At 46.1% G+C, this 17,630-nt stretch overlaps 1 protein-coding gene across 4 annotated transcripts in view; it reads left to right on the top strand.

Moving 5' to 3' along the window:
• LOC136572657 (protein 4.1-like) overlaps positions 1-17,630 on the top strand; it is a 116,546-nt gene that overhangs the window by 47,343 nt on the left and 51,573 nt on the right. For all 4 annotated transcript variants that reach the window (XM_066573461.1, XM_066573479.1, XM_066573470.1 and 1 more), the window contains exons 6-7: positions 12,621-12,696; positions 17,067-17,285. In XM_066573461.1, the coding sequence (XP_066429558.1) occupies positions 12,621-12,696; positions 17,067-17,285 (295 nt within the window). The remainder of the gene's footprint in view (positions 1-12,620; positions 12,697-17,066; positions 17,286-17,630) is intronic.

The raw sequence follows: 17,630 nt of genomic DNA, 5'->3' as shown, positions 1-17,630 counted from the left end.
GCTTAAGGACACAACAATTTTTGGCAGATTTTAATCTCCATTTTTCAAAAGACATAACATTTTTTTATTTTTTTCTGTCGACGTGGCCGTATGAGGGCTTGTTTTTTGCGTGGTGAACTGTAGTTTTTATCGGTGCCATTTTTGGGTACATGGACTATATTGTAAAACTTTTTTTAATTATTTTTTATGATCGCAGGGAGAGAAAACACATCAATTCTGTCATAGATTTTTTAGTTTTTTTTTTTCTAAAGCATTAATTATGCAGCATAAATGACACAATGCATTTTTTTTCTGTTGGCCAGTACATTTACAAGGATACCAAAATACTATTTTTTTTTTTTTTTCCCCAGGCTTTTCCACTTTTTTGGAAATCTTTTTTTTTTTTTTTTCTTCTAAATCGCTGCATTTAAAGTCCTATAACCTTTTTATTTTTTCCTGGATGGAGCTCTGTGAGGGCTTATTTTTAGCGAGACAAGCTGTAGTTTTAATTGGTACTATTTTGGAGTACATACAGCTTTTTTGATCACTTTTATTGCGTTTTTTGGGAGGCAAAATGCTAAAAATTACTTTTTTGCGTTTTTTTAAAAACGCTTTTTGCTGTGCAGGATAAAAAGCATGTTCAACTTATTATACGTGTCATTACGGACACAACAATGCCAACTATGTGGGATTTTTTTTTTCTTTGTTTTTTTATGCTAATATGCGAAAAAGCCCAAAAAGGTTTTTTTACATTTTTATTTTTTGTGTTCAATAAGATTTTATTCGGACAAACAGTGTAATAATACATTTTAGGGCATTCAAGACAATTACATTAGATTATGGACATCTACTCATTCTGCCCCACTCTCACTTTGGTATAGAAGGGAGCTGAGTTGTCCTCTATTTTGTATTAATAGTAGAACTCGGTTGATCACCAATTTATGGTAGAACAAGGTTAAAACAAACAGTAGAGAGAAAAGACATAGTTTGGAGACTAGAAGTATAGAAGGGGGGGGTGGGAAGGGGGAGGGAGGGGTAGGGGTGGGTGGGTCAGCCCTGATTGTTAATTTAAGTGGCGTTGAGGAGTCTCAACGGCCAAATCTACCCAAGTCATCTCTTACCAGGTCGACCGCTCGAACTTGACTCTCTTGACGTGTATTCCCTGAATCCCCAGATCAAGTTGGAGAGAGGGCCGGCCGAGCGAGTAACCAAGAAGGCAGCAACCCCCGCTCCACCCACTCTTTTGCTTCTGTGGTATTCCTGTATTCCAGCCATGGCCGCCAGAGTGCATAATAGTCCTCTCGCTTCATGTCTTCCTCTGCCCTCATCTCCTCATATCTTACTAATTCGTTGATGGCTTCGACCCAATGACCTCTGGTGGGGGAGGCGTCAGACCACCAGAACCTTGGAATGATCTGTCTGACTGCTTGTACAAAAAAGCGCCATAGGCCCTTTTTGGTTTTGGATATAGGACCCGGGAACATTGGCTAGCACTCCCACCTCAAGCGTGAGTTGCACGTCCCCTCCACTTAAAATCTTAAATAGATTTAATACATCCTTCCACAGCGAGGCTATTGGCGAGCAACTCCACCAGATGTGGGACATGCTTCCTGTTGTGTTTGGGCATCTCCAGCACTTCGGGCTGAGTTGTGGGAGCATTTTGTGTAGCTTGACCGGGGTTCTATACCAGCGGGAGATTATTTTAAAATTGAGCTCTTGGAGTCTGGCGTATACCGACCCTTTATGTGTCAGAGCAAAAGCCTTTTCCCATTCGGCTGGGGGCAGATTCTTACCCAGCTCCTCTTCCCACGCACACATTTTTATTTTTTGTACATTATTTTGATCTTTTTTTACACCATTTGTGTCCCTCTGGGGGACTTACAGCGTGGCACCGATGATCGCTGTGATAAAGCATTGCAGGACTTCTCTCCTGCAATGCCTTATTGCTTATTACAGCGATCATAGGCAGTGATAATACAGGACACCTGTAGGTGGCGTCCTGTTACCATAGCAAGCAGCCAGGCTCTCTGTGATTACATCCCTAGAGCCCGATAATATCACAGAGGAAGCTCACTCTCTCTGTGAACCCTTGCTATGCCGCAATGTCAGTGACAGCTGACTCCCGCTGCTGAATGATCTTGCGCTATCCACATGACATAAGGGTGCGTCCATTTGTGGGAAGTACCCCGCTGCCTGGAGCGGGAAGGGGCTAAAAAGCGCTGTCAGACGCTGTACCATGTGTTCAAAAATGCAGCTCGAAATCGCAGTAAAAATGCTGTGATTTCGAGCTGCGTTTCTTGAACATGTGTGAGATGGCCATAGTAGCAGGGACCTCTCCTTTTTAGTCCACAGATGTGAAGCGCTGTGGAATATATTAGCTGATAGATAGAGATGATTATTTTGTATCAGATTTTTTCTTTAATATTTCCAATACATTATGAAAGCTAAATGTTTAACTCGTGTTTTCGCCAGTTTTGAAATCTACTCCTTGTAAAAAAAAAAAAAAAATCTCGCCCCTAGAAGGAGTTGTCATTTTGCTGCAAAACTCGGCATGCAGTTACATCTCAGGCAGATGTGCAAATGATTAGAGTTGTGGTGTGATTAGATGAACAGTCTTACAGCCTGAGGGCCTAAAAGTGGTTCCACCCTTGGCCTATAAAAAGGCTCTCAGAGGCTACTTGTGTGTAGTGGACCTCTTTTTCCACTGGTGTAGAGCTTGTTGACCACTAGACGCATCTACAGTGCAATCAATGAGATTTCACCCAGTTCAGGTTGGGTTCACACAGTACGGAATCCCGACGGAAATCTCGTGGTTTTGCCGCAGCTAAAACACGTGAGATTTCCGCCGGGATAGCGCAGCTTCAAAACCCTTGACACTTAGCCGCGGGCTTGGGAGCGGCTTGGCCACATGCTTTTCCATTGCGGCAGGCGCTCCCATAGAGAAGAGTGTGGCAGCAATTGAAAAAAAATAGACATGCGCGGCCTGGGAATCCATGCCGCCTTCTGCCGGCTTTGCCACAATCGATTGGCTGTCCCGTGTGGATGAGATTTTTGACAAATCTCATCCACATGGTTGGGTAATCATGGGATTAGCGTCCGCAGGCCCTGTGTGAGCCCAGTCTAAAAGTTTGAGATGGGGTGTAGTATTGGGAATGCGAGATGTTGGATGGTTATATCGATGACCACCTGGGCCGTTCTAACCAGAATGTTAGGGGGTGTTGGGACCAGTGGATGCACGAGGGCATGACCACAAGGTGACTGGGCTCAGGACTCAGTTGTAGCTGCTCGTGCTTGTCAGATAATCAGATGATCCTCTCTACTGATGGTCTGTCAACAGTTTCATTGTCCGCCATCCAGAGACAGGTGGTACCATTGATACAGACCCCTGTGTATGTCTGAATCTTTTCCATGTGTTTGGCTGAAGGATGTTTGGTCTCACGGTGCTCATTACGTTTACTGCCTGTGACACCCGCCCACAGTCTCCTCCATTTGCAGTGTGAACAATGAAACTGGACTGCTATGGAGTGGAATCAGATTGTCTTCGTTTAGTTTGGGCATTGGCGACAGCCATGTTCATGTCTGCAGACCTCGGGGTGAGCGTGTCAATCCTGCCTTTGCTGTGGAGAGGCCCACTGCTGGTGTGAGGGTCTGGGGGGCCATAGAATATGACAGTTGGTCACCCCTAGTTAAAATTGCACATATAAAGTTTCATTCTGACAACTCCTTTTTAGATGCTTGATTTTTTTTTTTGACAATGAGCGTCCGAAGCATAATGTCACCTAAATTGGTTAATGGTAATCCTCAAGAAGGATGTGGGGATAAAAAGCATAAGTGTATTTTCACACAGACAGCATTTTTGGAAACCTGCTGTAGTTTTTCATGTAAATTCTGCTTCAAAAAGCTGTGTATAAAACCACCATTACACACACAACTGCTTATTCTGAAAATTACTTTTATGTATGTATATGTACTTCACTCATAACAATATGACCTATATTTATTAAGTTTTCTCCTTCTGTAGGCTCTGTTTTAATTTGTTGATTTTTCTTGATATAAGCTCCTAAATGGACAGACACTCCATACTATTTTGTTTCCCATACATATCATCTATAGGAAAGTACTAGTAATTATTAGGAAATTTTAGTACTTGTATTTCTGGTGGTGCAGTGTGCCACTGACTGATGTAATCTAGTGAAAGGGATTGGAGTTGTAAGCACACGGCTGCTGTTTTAGGACATACGATGACGTCACCATCATTGCTTATGTGCGTGTGTCGAGCACACACACAGCTCTGCTACATGGCCGCCGCGCACACAGCTCTGCTACATAGATTGTTCATTGGCCTCTGCTGGTTTAGGATCTGTAATGATGTCACCATCATGTCATCAGGGAGTGGAGCTAAGAGCTGGTGACTGATCACATGATGGTGATATTAGCACAGGTCCTGTCGGCACACGGCTGCTGTCAGACTCTGCATGTTTTATGCTATAGGACTTGCAATAATGTCGCCGTGCGTGTGAGGATCAGTGGTGGAACATGTAATACACTCACTCATGGACAAGTGCTCCTTAGCACTTTGAGGTTATAATACATAATACTAGTGTTTATTAGGATATTATATAGTACCAGTGTTTCTGGTGGCACAATGCTCTACACAGCTGTGCTACATGGTACATCCATTATGATCCCCACACATCACAAACAAAGCTTCACTACATCCATCCTGACCCCCACATATCACACCATTCTACTACATCCATCCTGACCCCCAAACATCGCACAGCTCTACTACATCCATCCTGACCCCCACATATCGCACAGCTCTACCACATCCATCCTGATTCCCCCCACATATCGCACAGCTCTACCACATCCATCCTGATTCCCCCCACACATCGCACAGCTCTCCCACATCCATCCTGATTCCCCCCACACATCGCACAGCTCTACCACATCCATCCTGATTCCCCACACACATCGCACAGCTCTACCACATCCATCCTGATTCCCCCCACACATCGCACAGCTCTACCACATCCATCCTGATTCCCCACACACATCGCACAGCTCTACCACATCCATCCTGATTCCCCCCACACATCGCACAGCTCTACCACATCCATTCTGATTCCCCCACACATCGCACAGCTCTCCCACATCCATCCTGATTCCCCCACGCATCGCATAGCTCTACCACATCCATCCTGATTCCCTCACGCATCGCATAGCTCTACCACATCCATTCTGATTCCCCCCACTCATCGCACTGCTCTAACACATCCATCCTGATTCTCCCCCACACATCACACAGCTCTACCACATCCATCCTGATTCCCCCACTCATCGCACAGCTCTACTACATCCACCCTTATTCCCCCATGCAACGCACAGCTCTACTACATCCACCCTTATTCCCCCACGCAACGCACAGCTCTACTACATCCACCCTTATTCCCCCACGCAACGCACAGCTCTACTACATCCACCCTGATTCCCCCACGCATCGCAGAGCTCTACTACATCCACCCTGATTCCCCCACGCATCGCACAGCTCTACTACATCCACCCTGATTTCCAGACCTCACTACCTCAGCAGACTCATGGATACAGTGATCATCTCCTGGTCATGTGGTCCCTGACTCCACCCACACAGGCGAACAAATGACAGTGACATCATCACAGGTCCTGGTGGCTGCTGTCGACGTATCCAGTATACAGTACTTTCTACCAAACTTCACAATGGCTCCTCCCACTGCAGTGACGTCACCGCAGGTCCTTCAGCCCACCGTATCTATTTTACCAAACTGCACGATGGCACCTCCCACAGCAGTGACATCACCGTAGGTCCTTCTGCCCACTGGATCTCTGCGGTGGCGATAGGTCGGTGCCTCCTGTCAGGACAAACTATTCCACCACCACTGCCAAAATACTTTATTAATCAAAACTAAATGAGTCTAAATATAGTGCTGGAAGGTGGACCCCCTGGGCTGGAAGGCACTGATCAAGCCACCAGGGGAAAAAAAGTACAAAACTCGAATAACTTGGGCATAAATGATGCGGGCAGGACAAGGCCATTTGAACGCCAGTCTGCTGATGCAGCTCCAAGCAAAAGGTTTCGTTTGTGATTCTCAAAGATTCACAACATCTGCACGTGGAACGTCCGTGGCATGAACACAGGAAAATTGGAAATCCTAAAAAATGAAATGGAACGGCTCAACATTGACCTGCTGGGTATCGGCGAGCTTCACTGGACAGGCAACGTTTTTCTCAATAGCTATGATTTCACCGGTTTCTACTCCAGGCAATGACACCATCAGACGCAATGGAGTGGCTTTGATTGCAAACAAGGCAGTCGCCAAAGCTGTCCATTCACAATTCTGCAAGTTGATGCATCCACAAGTGATGCAACAGATTGGGACATTGAAAAATTCTATGCTGTTCTCCAGCAAGCAATCAGTCAGACCACTGCCAGGGATATCACTTTTATAACAGGGGATTTCAATTCAAAAATCAGCTCTCAAGAAAACCTTCCAGTTGCTGGCAAATTCGGATTGGGTGAGCAGAATAATGCAGGCTACCGTATGGTCTAGTGTTGCATGGAAAACTGCTTATCGATTATGAACAAATGGTTTTAATGGCCGAAACACCATTTGTACACATGGATGGCCCCAAATGGCGTGCACGGAGATCAGATCAACTACACTGGAAAAGCCCAATTTTGTCCGTGAGACAACCCGTTTGATCACGTACATATAGTAGAACAAGAACCGAGCATTCTGGAGGAAGTAGTCACATGGGCCCTAAACAGGTACCAAACGAGAAAGCTTCGGGCATTGATCACATACCAGCCGAACTGCTCAAACCAGTGCCAGTCAAGATCTTAACCGACCTATATCAAAAGATCTGGAGCTCCAAATCATGACCCAAAGACTGGACAAGATCTGCCGTCGTCACACTTCCAAAAAAAGGTGATGCTCAAGAATGTTCCAATTACTGTACCATCACCCTCATACCTCATGCAAGCAAAATTCTTTTAAAGGTGATACCAAAACTCATTGTGACAATTGTTGAATAGGAACTGACGGATGTTCAAGCTGGATTTTTCAAAGGTCATGGCACCAGAGACCAAATCGCGACCCTGCACTGGATCATGGAGAAGACCCAAGAGTATCAAAAGGACTTGTACATGTGTTTCATCGACTACAGCAAGGCATTTGCTTGTGTCGAACATGACAAGCTTTGGAAGTGTCTGAAGCAAATGGGTGTCCCAGAACATATTGAACAGCTTATAAGGTCGCTTTACAACAACCAAGAAGCAACAGTCAGAACGGCTTATGGAAACACGGATTGGTTCGGAATCGAGAAAGGCGTATGGCAAGGCTGCATTCTATCACCAGTCCTTTTCAATCTGTAAGCAGAAACTATCAAAAGGCGATGCAATTTAGACGAATTAGAAATTGGAGTCCCAATCGGTGGCAGAAATGTCAACAACCTCCGATATGCAGATGACACTACCCTGCTTGCGGAAAGTGAAAGGGACCTGGAATACCTTATCCAACGAGTGCAAAAGGAATGTGAACGCATGGGACTGTACCTCAACAGCAAGAAAACGTCATGATCACTGTAAGCAACGGTACAGTGAACATAAAAATTAACAACGAAGTCAAGTTGGTCCAAGATTTCATCTTCCTTGGATCCCAAATCGATTGTAATGGGCAATCTCCTCGCTGCATTGTCCTATGATGGCCTGCAGTTCTCCCACCCCCCTCAGATTGGACGACAGGTGCGGCGGAGGAGTAGGCATCATTCTCTCACCTAACTGTTCCTTCCAGGTCGTTCCTTCAGCTCCCTCGCTCAACTTCCAGTCACTTGAAGTCCACACCCTGCGACTCTTCTGCGAGAAACATCTCCCATGTTTCCCTGTGGAGCTTCCTTTTTATCGCATTGCAAAGCATAAACTTGTGATTTTTTGTGCGATGTGATGCGTTTTGAACATTAGAAACTTCTAATGTCTTGCAAGAAAATCGTGGCAAAATGACACGAAAAATATGCGCAATAAGATCGCAAGTGGCAGCGATGTTTTTGCGAGAAAAGGCAGTGCTGATGTTAAAAAATCTGAGGAAAAAAGTTGCGATTTTGCTGCAATTTATTTATTTATTTTTTCTCGCTGCGATATCGCAATCGCCAGTGTGAAGGAGCCCTTATATTTGCCTCCTCCATCGTTCCCTTGGAGTCAATGCTGAAAGCCGCTGCTCAGTGCATTGAGCGGCGCACTAAGTAGTCAGAACTGTCCACTGAGCCCCACAATTTTTAACTAAATTAATACAAAATGCGTAGATCAACTCAGAGATTTACAGAGGGGAGGGGTAGTTGGTGAGGGAGTGCAAGTAATCTCAATGTTCCAAAATGCCCAGGGATATATAAACAAATAGAACGCTAACTGAGGCAGGACAGCTAAGGGGCACCACTGCCAAGCCAAGCATGGTAAAGCTCAAGCTTTTCATTTAGGAAGACTATCCAATTGTGAACCAATTGAAAGGGTGAAATCTGCTGTGAATGCGCAACAAAAACTGTCATTATTTACATCTATGGCGCTGAGTTTGACAGGTTTTCTGTTGCGGTTATGGTGCAGTATGACCTTCCACAACATTTTCCTCTGCGTGGGAACATACCCTTACGCTGGGTTTACACAGGGTGGATTTGCTGCGGTAATTCCGCCTGGAATTTCGCCGCGGCAAATCCGCCTGAGGCCGCTAATCCCGGGGTTAGCCAGCCATGTGGACAAGATTTTTCAGAAATCTCGTCCACACGGGACGGCGAATCTGTCGCGGCAGAAGCCAGCTCTGCGGCACGGATTCACCGGCCGCAGCATGTCCATTCTTTTTCTTTTTTTCCCCATTGCGGCTACGCTTTCCTCTAAAGGAGCACCGGCCGCAATGGAAAAGCATGCGGCCAAGCCGCTCCAAAACCCGTGGCTAAGTGCCGTGGGTTTTGAAGCAGCGCTTTCCCGGTGGAATTCTTGCGTTTTTTCGCTGCGGCCAAACCGCGAGTTTTCTGCCGGGAATACAACGTGTGGGAACCCAGCCTTGGAGATTTTAAATGGAAGTAGTCAAATCAATCTCCAGATGTGAACCTAGCAGTACATTTGTAGGATCATGTTGGACATCAATTAGGAAGTTGTTCTTTCACTAATAAGAAAGTTAATGGAGAAACAAATCGGAAAATTTGGTCTGAAATACTGTCTGAGTCTTGTGTTTGCTGACATACGCGTGGCAATGATTCCATCAGTCATCCAATCCAAGAGTTGTCTAACATTTTACTAGATTATAATGAAAATGGCAGTCATGTATACACCATTATTTTTGTTAAGTGGTTATGTTGTGTCAAAAATTAGGAAACATTTTTGAAGTTAAACATATATTTGGCTTTTTCAATTCCATATTATGGCTCATTCACATGACTGTTATTTTGGTGTGTATTACACGTGTGAAGCACGGCCACGTAACGTTGTGAATGGAGTCCATGAAAGTGCATGGCCTTTCGTTGATCTATTCACATTAGCATGTAAATGCTGTGCAGGAGTACTAGTGTAATAAGTCTCCACCAGAATAATGGGTGTAGACATGGGTTGGCAGTCCTGAATGTAAGGCAAAGCCCCCAGCTGCTGATTGGCTGCCACAGCCGTGCCCTCCTGTACTCTGGCTCCTGGCAGCTGCAAACTACTGGAAATAGCTCCGGCAGGGCGTCTTACAAGCGGCTCCGGCAGTCCTGTACCGGCACCAAACTTATGGGTGCTTTACAAGGGGCTCTGGCAGTTCTGTACCTCCCGCTACTGCTGCTGGGTGGTGAGCTCGTGAAAAAGACACCGCCAATGCCCTCCAGGTCCTGGCAGCGCAGCTCCTCTAAACTGCTCCAGCAGTGCCGCTGCGGCCCTGGCCACTGAACAACTCGTAGCTGCTGCGTCAGGTCCTGCTTCTGGCAGCGCAGCTCCTGCAAGAGGCTCCGGCTGGCCTTCAGGGAGGAAAGGGAGCGCTGAGCTAGCAGCGGCTGCTGGAGGAGCTGCTGTGGGCATCTCCTTCAGCCACAAGACCACCACGACAACACACACACATACCCCAGGGAAGCTCTGGATACTCTGTGCCCTCACTGCTACCAGACAAGAATAGCAGCCGATCCGGAGCTTTGGGACGTTAATAGGACCTGTCACTCTGTAGGTCTCCACTCATACTTCCGGTGATGACATATTACACTAATACCCAGTGCAGGTACGTGCGTGAAAAAGATTGCACCATGCTCTATTTCAAAAGACCAAAAGGTCCGCAAAACAAATCCACATGCTTTAATTAAGTTTTGGATGGTCCATGCTTCCCTATGGGTGGCTTAACTCGTGGGTCATCCACATGGGTCACCCGCATGGATTCCACAAATCAGATCCGCCCGTGGAGATGAGGCCTAAATTGAACCACCGAATCGGAAGTGAAGGCAGCCTAAATTGTAGCCTTTTGTATCAGTATATTTAAAAAAAGAAAGGGAAAAAAAACCTTCACGCTAATGATCTGTGTGATTTCCAGACAGTTTTCCAGAATTATGCTGGATTTTACAGTTTTATAGCAGAACGGAGCCCCCGACACTGTACCCCTATCTGTAAGGGTTCATTCACGTCAAAGATCAATTTTCAGTAGCATATAAAACAGGCAAAATGCTATACTGACAAGCAAACGCTCAAATGCCTACCAGCCCAGGTATCAGTACTCTGCACTGTACACTTGTAAGGCGCTAGAGAATGTACTTTACCTACCTTATGGGTGTCACTAATAAACTCTAATCCAGCATAGTGTGACTGGCACCCTTTATAAGCTTTATCTATGTGCAAGTATGAATGGCGGTCCATCGTCACATATGTAATCTCTTCCATTTTGGCTGTCTGCATGCTGCTGGAAAGTGCTGTTTGTATTACGGTAGTATTTCAGGCTGCCTGTCCACGGGCGATGATCTGCCGTCGATAAATCGCCCACGAATCACACTCTGCAAAGCTTTCCATAGGGTTGCTATGGAAAGCACAGCATTGGCGTCCACAAGCGGAGAATCATAGCGATTCTCCACTCGCAGGATTTAAATCGCGGCATGCTGCGATTGCCCTGATTCTCTGCAGTGAGTCTCAGGTAGACTCTCCTCGGAGACCTGACAGAGCTCCCCCCTCTTCCCCTGCGGTGGAATATCGCTAGAGATATTCTGCCTCGGCCGTGGACAGGGGGCCGAAGCATGGCCTTTTTCTGTGCGTTTTGAATTAATTTGATCCTCCTCCCTTTTTTTCCCTCCCTGTGATTTTTTTATTTTTATTTATTTTTTTGTAACTTTACCAAAGGGTCCACCCATTATTATGTGATCAGGTCTTATTCACATTTTAGTGTTTGGTCATCTTTATATGTGCTTCCAAAACAAGATCGGGGTTTAAAAAATAGACGTCTATATATTTTCATTATATGCTTTTCCTATTTGCCTGAAAAACCGATGCACAATACTGAGGTGTCAATGAGGCCTAAAGCTTATGCATTGTTTAATGAACTTTGCAGCTTTAGCACTTTTTGTCTTACCATATTCAAAATCTACATCTACCGCCTGGATGAAGTCTATTTCCAACACAATCTGACAGTCGTGTCTGCAGAAATAGTATGGCGACACCTAGTGGACTAAATATAATTTGCAGAAGAGTTTTGCCGAGTCTGTTGTGCATTCAGACACTGCAGATTTGTTGATTTTACCCCAAAAATCCATAAGAAATAACTGCTCTGTACCAACAAGTATGGTTTTCAAAACCTCATTGATCTTTTTTTTCCCATTAAAATGCTATTTGCTTGTATTATAATGTAATGAAGTGTTTCTAAACCTATTTCGGCTTACAGCACACTTCGCAAAAAAATTTGATCTCAAAGCACCCCTGAAAAAAAAAAATCCCCCTCCCTTTTTCACTTTCTCTTCTCTATTCTGTCACCTTCTCACTCTTATCCTTTCTCTCGCTCGCTCACCCAGATGGTTTCCATTTCCAAATAACATTGCCAACAGTGGGCTTTGAAAGGTCCAAAAGTGCTGCGATGTCCCGTACTGACTAGTTGCTGAGGTGACATCCCACAACCATACCCCGTTAAGTCTGTCAGCTCTGCACCTCGTGACATCCTGTGCGATACATTTTCTTTATATCTAATGCTCACACATCCCCCTTGCCTGGCAGCACATGATTGGTGGGGACCCAATACTTTTGTCAGCATGGTGTATGTATGTCTTTTATGGGTGATTAGGGCCTTTTCACTGCCAAACTGTGCAGGGTTAGATGTTTATACGTTTTGTTTTTGTATAGCTGTTCTGTCGTGGGACCAGCTAAACAAAAAAAATGCTTCCGTTTTTGTGCCCATAGACCTTCACTGATGCTGAAGTCCTTCAATTTCAATGCGTTTGACAATCTTCTATTGCTATTCCATTTTTTAAAACCGAAGCAAAAGCGCTTACAACTGAAGCACGCCATGCTTTACTATAGCAATGGACCACCAATAAACAATTTGCTGTGCAGTATATGTTGTGGAGAGGGGGGGGGGGGGGTTGGTTAAGAAAAAAATTAGAATATTTAATTGTTGGTTTATTCACAGGTGCACCATGGGATTTTACCTTCAATGTGAAATTTTATCCGCCTGACCCCGCTCAGCTTACGGAAGATATAACAAGGTAATTGCCCCATGTCCTTTTTTTTTCTCTTCCCTCTTATTCAGCGCTTCAGAAAAAAAATTGGTAGTCTCTGCTGAAGATATATGCTAAAGATAAGACTACTGGGTGCTCCACAATCAGGGGTGTCCCAAGTTGGGAGATGGGATAGTTTGCATCGAGCTGCAGTCCAGCTTGTGCGCTGCCTTACCATTTGCACGGCATGTGACTGATGGAAGTAGCGGTACGTTGTGTGTAGGTAATAATTTTTTCTTGTGTGAAAACCCCTTTAGGCTGCGATCGCACACGGATCTTTTGATGCAGGTTTTTGTTGGGGCAAAACCAGAAGTGAATCGCGCAGAATCTGATTTGCTTTAAATGGTATTTTTTTGGCATACAGATATCCGCACACATTGCTATCAATGTGATAGCAATGTTGCCGATCTGCTACAAAATGCAGCATGCCGCGTTTTTCTCCCGCACGTGAAAAATGCAATTCTTTTAAAATGCCATCCGCGGGTGCAAAAATCAATTTAATGGACCGCGGATGGCCAATGATTCCCTATGGGCAAAATCCGCTGCGGATTCTGCAGCGGAATCTGCAATTTCATTTAGCTAGTGGACCTGAGGCCTAAACCCTTTCTTTATGTTTCCCATACCTTTAAAGTCACCTCTGTATTTGGCTTTAAAAAAAAACTTAAAGGGGTTTTCCAGGCGTGGGAGGTCGGCGCAAAGCTTTCCGCTCCAAAAACACAGAGGTTGGAGCGGAAACCTCCATGCCAGGCACTACACAGAGCTTGGCCCCGAGGCTCTGGCTCCGTCCTCTGTTATTGCGGCATTAACAGCATGAGTTCGCACAGCTGATCGGTGGATGTCCAAAGTGACGGACCCTGGACGATCAACTATTGATAAGCTATCCTGATGATAGGTCATCAATAGTATTTATGCCTGGAAAGCTCCTAGGCTGGGTTCACACGGGGCGGGTTTGCCGCAGAATTTCCGTACGGAAATTCGCTGCGGCAAATCCGCCTGTGGTCGCTGGGATTAGCCAGCTATGTGAACGAGATTTGTCAAAAATCGCATCCACATGGCGCGGCGATTTCGTCCTGGGATGCAACATGTCCATTCTTTTTTCTTTTTTTTTTTTCTGCTGCAGGCTCGCTGTCCTTTATGGGAGAGCCAGCCACAACAGAAAAGCATGCGGCGGGTTTTGAAGCTGCGCTTTCCTGGCGGAAATCGTTTTTCCGTGAGATTTCCGCCGAGAATAAGACCTGTGTGACCCCAGCCTGAATGTTTCCACTTCATTTACCATTGATTACAATGGATTGTTTAAAAAAAAAAAGGAAATATTTCCATTTAATTCCTTTTCGTTTCATTTCAGTTTTTCAAAATGAACAAATAGCACAGCGGACTGGTCTGTTTGTTCTCTTTGACAAACGGAAGCAGACAAAAAAAACTGCAATAGTTCTGTTTAAAAAAAAAAAGGGGGGGGGGGATAAAATGAAAACATTCCTCTGTTTGTTTGTTTCCATTTCCCTGCTCCTCGAGTAGAACACTGAGACTGCAATGGTTGACTGAGCCTTAGGGTGCCTGCACACGAGCAGAATTTCAAGCGCGTGATTCTAGGCACATAATCCGCCCCAGACCGCAGCCAATATACTCCTATGAGGATCCGCAGTTGTCCCCAGACGGACGGATGTGTATCGCGTTTTTTCACGCGAGTGAAAAAATCTGCGACCTGTTCTAATTTTGGTCGGATCATGCGCGTGAAGCCTCCAATACAAGTGAATGGGTGCGTTTTTTCACGCAGTACATCCGGAGTGCAGCTGCGGATGGAGTCACTGGTTGCTATGACTACAGGAAGTAGGCATGGTAGGAGGCGTCCCAACACACAGCACAGAGCTTCACAGGCACATTTCAACTGCAGATCTGTCCTTTCAGTCCCCTCATCTACCAGAGAGCAGCCAGCAGACACCAGCCAGGGTGCACCCAGTACCTCCTTTTTTTCCTGGGGGGCTCTTCCTCCTCCGTTACCGCAGTACGTCCGAAAAAAGTTACATGGATCAACCATGCCCATAAAGACATCTGCTCACCGGGTGAAAGCATGTTGCCAGAATAATTTAACAGTGCTCACACAAGCAAGAGGGACAGAACGGAGTCTGGGTGTTGGTTTTTAAGCTGTTTTCCAGGGAATGGGCAGTTCTCTAGGGGTTGGGTTTACAATAAGGGTGTCTTCCGGATTTTTCAGCGCGTTTTTTTCCGCAACACATCCGCGTTTATCCGCGTGTGATTTTTCACGCATCCGCACCTATCCGCAAGCACATTTAGGTACCATACGCGCGTGAAAATCCGCGAGTGGAATCCGGAACGCTCATGTGCAGGCGGCCTAAGGGTGCCTGCACACGAGCAGAATTTCAAGCGCGTGATTTTAGGCACATAATCCGCCCCAGACCGCAGCCAATATACTCCTATGAGGATCCGCAGTTGTCCCCAGACGGACGGATGTGTATCGCGTTTTTTCACGCGAGTGAAAAAATCTGCGACCTGTTCTAATTTTGGTCGGATCATGCGCGTGAAGCCTCCAATACAAGTGAATGGCCGCCTGCACACGAGCATTCCGGATTCCACTCGCGGATTTTCACGCGCGTATGGTACCTAAATGTGCTTGCGGATAGGTGCGGATGCGTGAAAAATCACGCGCGGATATACGCGGATGTGTTGCGGAAAAAACCGCGCAGAAAAATCCGGAAGACACCCTTATTGTAAACCCAACCCCTAGAGAACTGCCCATTCCCTGGAAAACAGCTTAAAAACCAACACCCAGACTCCGTTTTGTCCCTCTTGCTTGTGTGAGCACCGTTAAATTATTCTGGCAACATGCTTTCACCCGGTGAGCAGATGTCTTTGTGGGCATGGTTGATCCATGTAACTTTTTTCGGACGCACTGCGGTAACGGAGGAGGAAGAGCCCCCCAGGAAAAAAAGGAGGTACTGGGTGCACCCTGGCTGGTGTCTGCTGGCTGCTCTCTGGTAGATGAGGGGACTGAAAGGACAGATCTGCAGTTGAAATGTGCCTGTGAAGCTCTGTGCTGTGTGTTGGGACGCCTCCTACCATGCCTACTTCCTGTAGTCATAGCAACCAGTGACTCCATCCGCAGCTGCACTCCGGATGTACTGCGTGAAAAAACGCACCCATTCACTTGTATTGGAGGCTTCACGCGCATGATCCGACCAAAATTAGAACAGGTCGCAGATTTTTTCACTCGCGTGAAAAAACGCGATACACATCCGTCCGTCTGGGGACAACTGCGGATCCTCATAGGAGTATATTGGCTGCGGTCTGGGGCGGATTATGTGCCTAAAATCACGAGCTTGAAATTCTGCTCGTGTGCAGGCACCCAATGGGTGCGTTTTTTCACGCAGTACATCCGGAGTGCAGCTGCGGATGGAGTCACTGGTTGCTATGACTACAGGAAGTAGGCATGGTAGGAGGCGTCCCAGCACACAGCACAGAGCTTCACAGGCACATTTCAACTGCAGATCTGTCCTTTCAGTCCCCTCATCTACCAGAGAGCAGCCAGCAGACACCAGCCAGGGTGCACCCAGTACCTCCTTTTTTTCCTGGGGGGCTCTTCCTCCTCCGTTACCGCAGTACGTCCGAAAAAAGTTACATGGATCAACCATGCCCACAAAGACATCTGCTCACTGGGTGAAAGCATGTTGCCAGAATAATTTAACGGTGCTCGCACAAGCAAGAGGGACAGAACGGAGTCTGGGTGTTGGTTTTTAAGCTGTTTTCCAGGGAATGGGCAGTTCTCTAGGGGTTGGGTTTACAATAAGGGGTGTCTTCCGGATTTTTCTGCGCGTTTTTTCCCGCAACACATCCGCGTATATCTGCGCGTGATTTTTCACGCATCCGCACCTATCCGCAAGCACATTTAGGTACCATACGCGCGTAAAAATCCGCGAGTGGAATCCGGAACGCTCGTGTGCAGGCGGCCTTAGGGAAGTGTGAACAGTCCCTTACTGATCTCACTGCCTCCTGGGTTCCCTGTTGGTCTGTACTCCGTGTTGAAATTCACACTAGTTTGGATTTTGACACTGCTCTGCGGGAGATTTCACCCTTTCAATTGCGGGGGGTGAAGATCCGCACCGTTGGAATTTGGGTAAGAAAATTTGGAGCAATGAAAAATGGTTTCACAGATGAAAAACTGTAACCACATGTGTAGTTAAAGGATAGATGGTGAATTCCTGTGATGGCGCGTGGTTTGCTCCGCAGTACGGCTTTGCATACTTATATATGCATTTATAAGCTCATATTGCTGATTTATTCACTGTATGATGATCATGGTAGTGAATACCATCGTGCTGACTTTGTTTATTGCTCTTCTTCAGATATAACCTGTGCCTCCAGCTACGTAAGGACATCCTCAGTGGCCGCCTGCCATGCTCTTTTGCTACGCTTGCCCTTTTGGGCTCATACACTGTCCAGTCAGAAGTGGGAGATTATGATGAAGATCTTCACGGCACAGATTATGTCAGCGAGTTTAAATTGAGTCCCAATCAAACCAAGGATCTTGAGGCCAAAGTTGCAGAACTACATAAGTCTTACAGGTAAACACTCAGAACCTAACAATTGTCCCCGTCTTTTTCTGTCTTTGTTCCATATTGCAAAATATGATTGGTCCGAAAATCTGATGGGAATGGCAGCCATTCATTTAGATGGGTGTATTCACACGGGCATTGTGTTTTACCCGGACAAGTAGTACAACATGGCCCATTTTTGTCCTATTCTCTGATGAAAATAGTGCATGTCAGTGCGGTGCCCCACGCATCGGACAGCAATCGGATGGGATGTCTGTGTGCTGTCTGATGCATGCACATGGACTGATAAAGGGTTGCCCTAAGTTTCTTGGTGCAACTTTTTAATCAGTCTGTATGCATGTAGCCTCAGGCCAG

Source organism: Eleutherodactylus coqui, chromosome 1 (assembly GCF_035609145.1).
Source record: "Eleutherodactylus coqui strain aEleCoq1 chromosome 1, aEleCoq1.hap1, whole genome shotgun sequence".
NCBI classification, from domain to species: Eukaryota; Metazoa; Chordata; class Amphibia; order Anura; family Eleutherodactylidae; genus Eleutherodactylus; species Eleutherodactylus coqui.
Note: the sequence above shows the minus strand (reverse complement) of the source record. Positions and strands in the feature narration are given on the sequence as shown.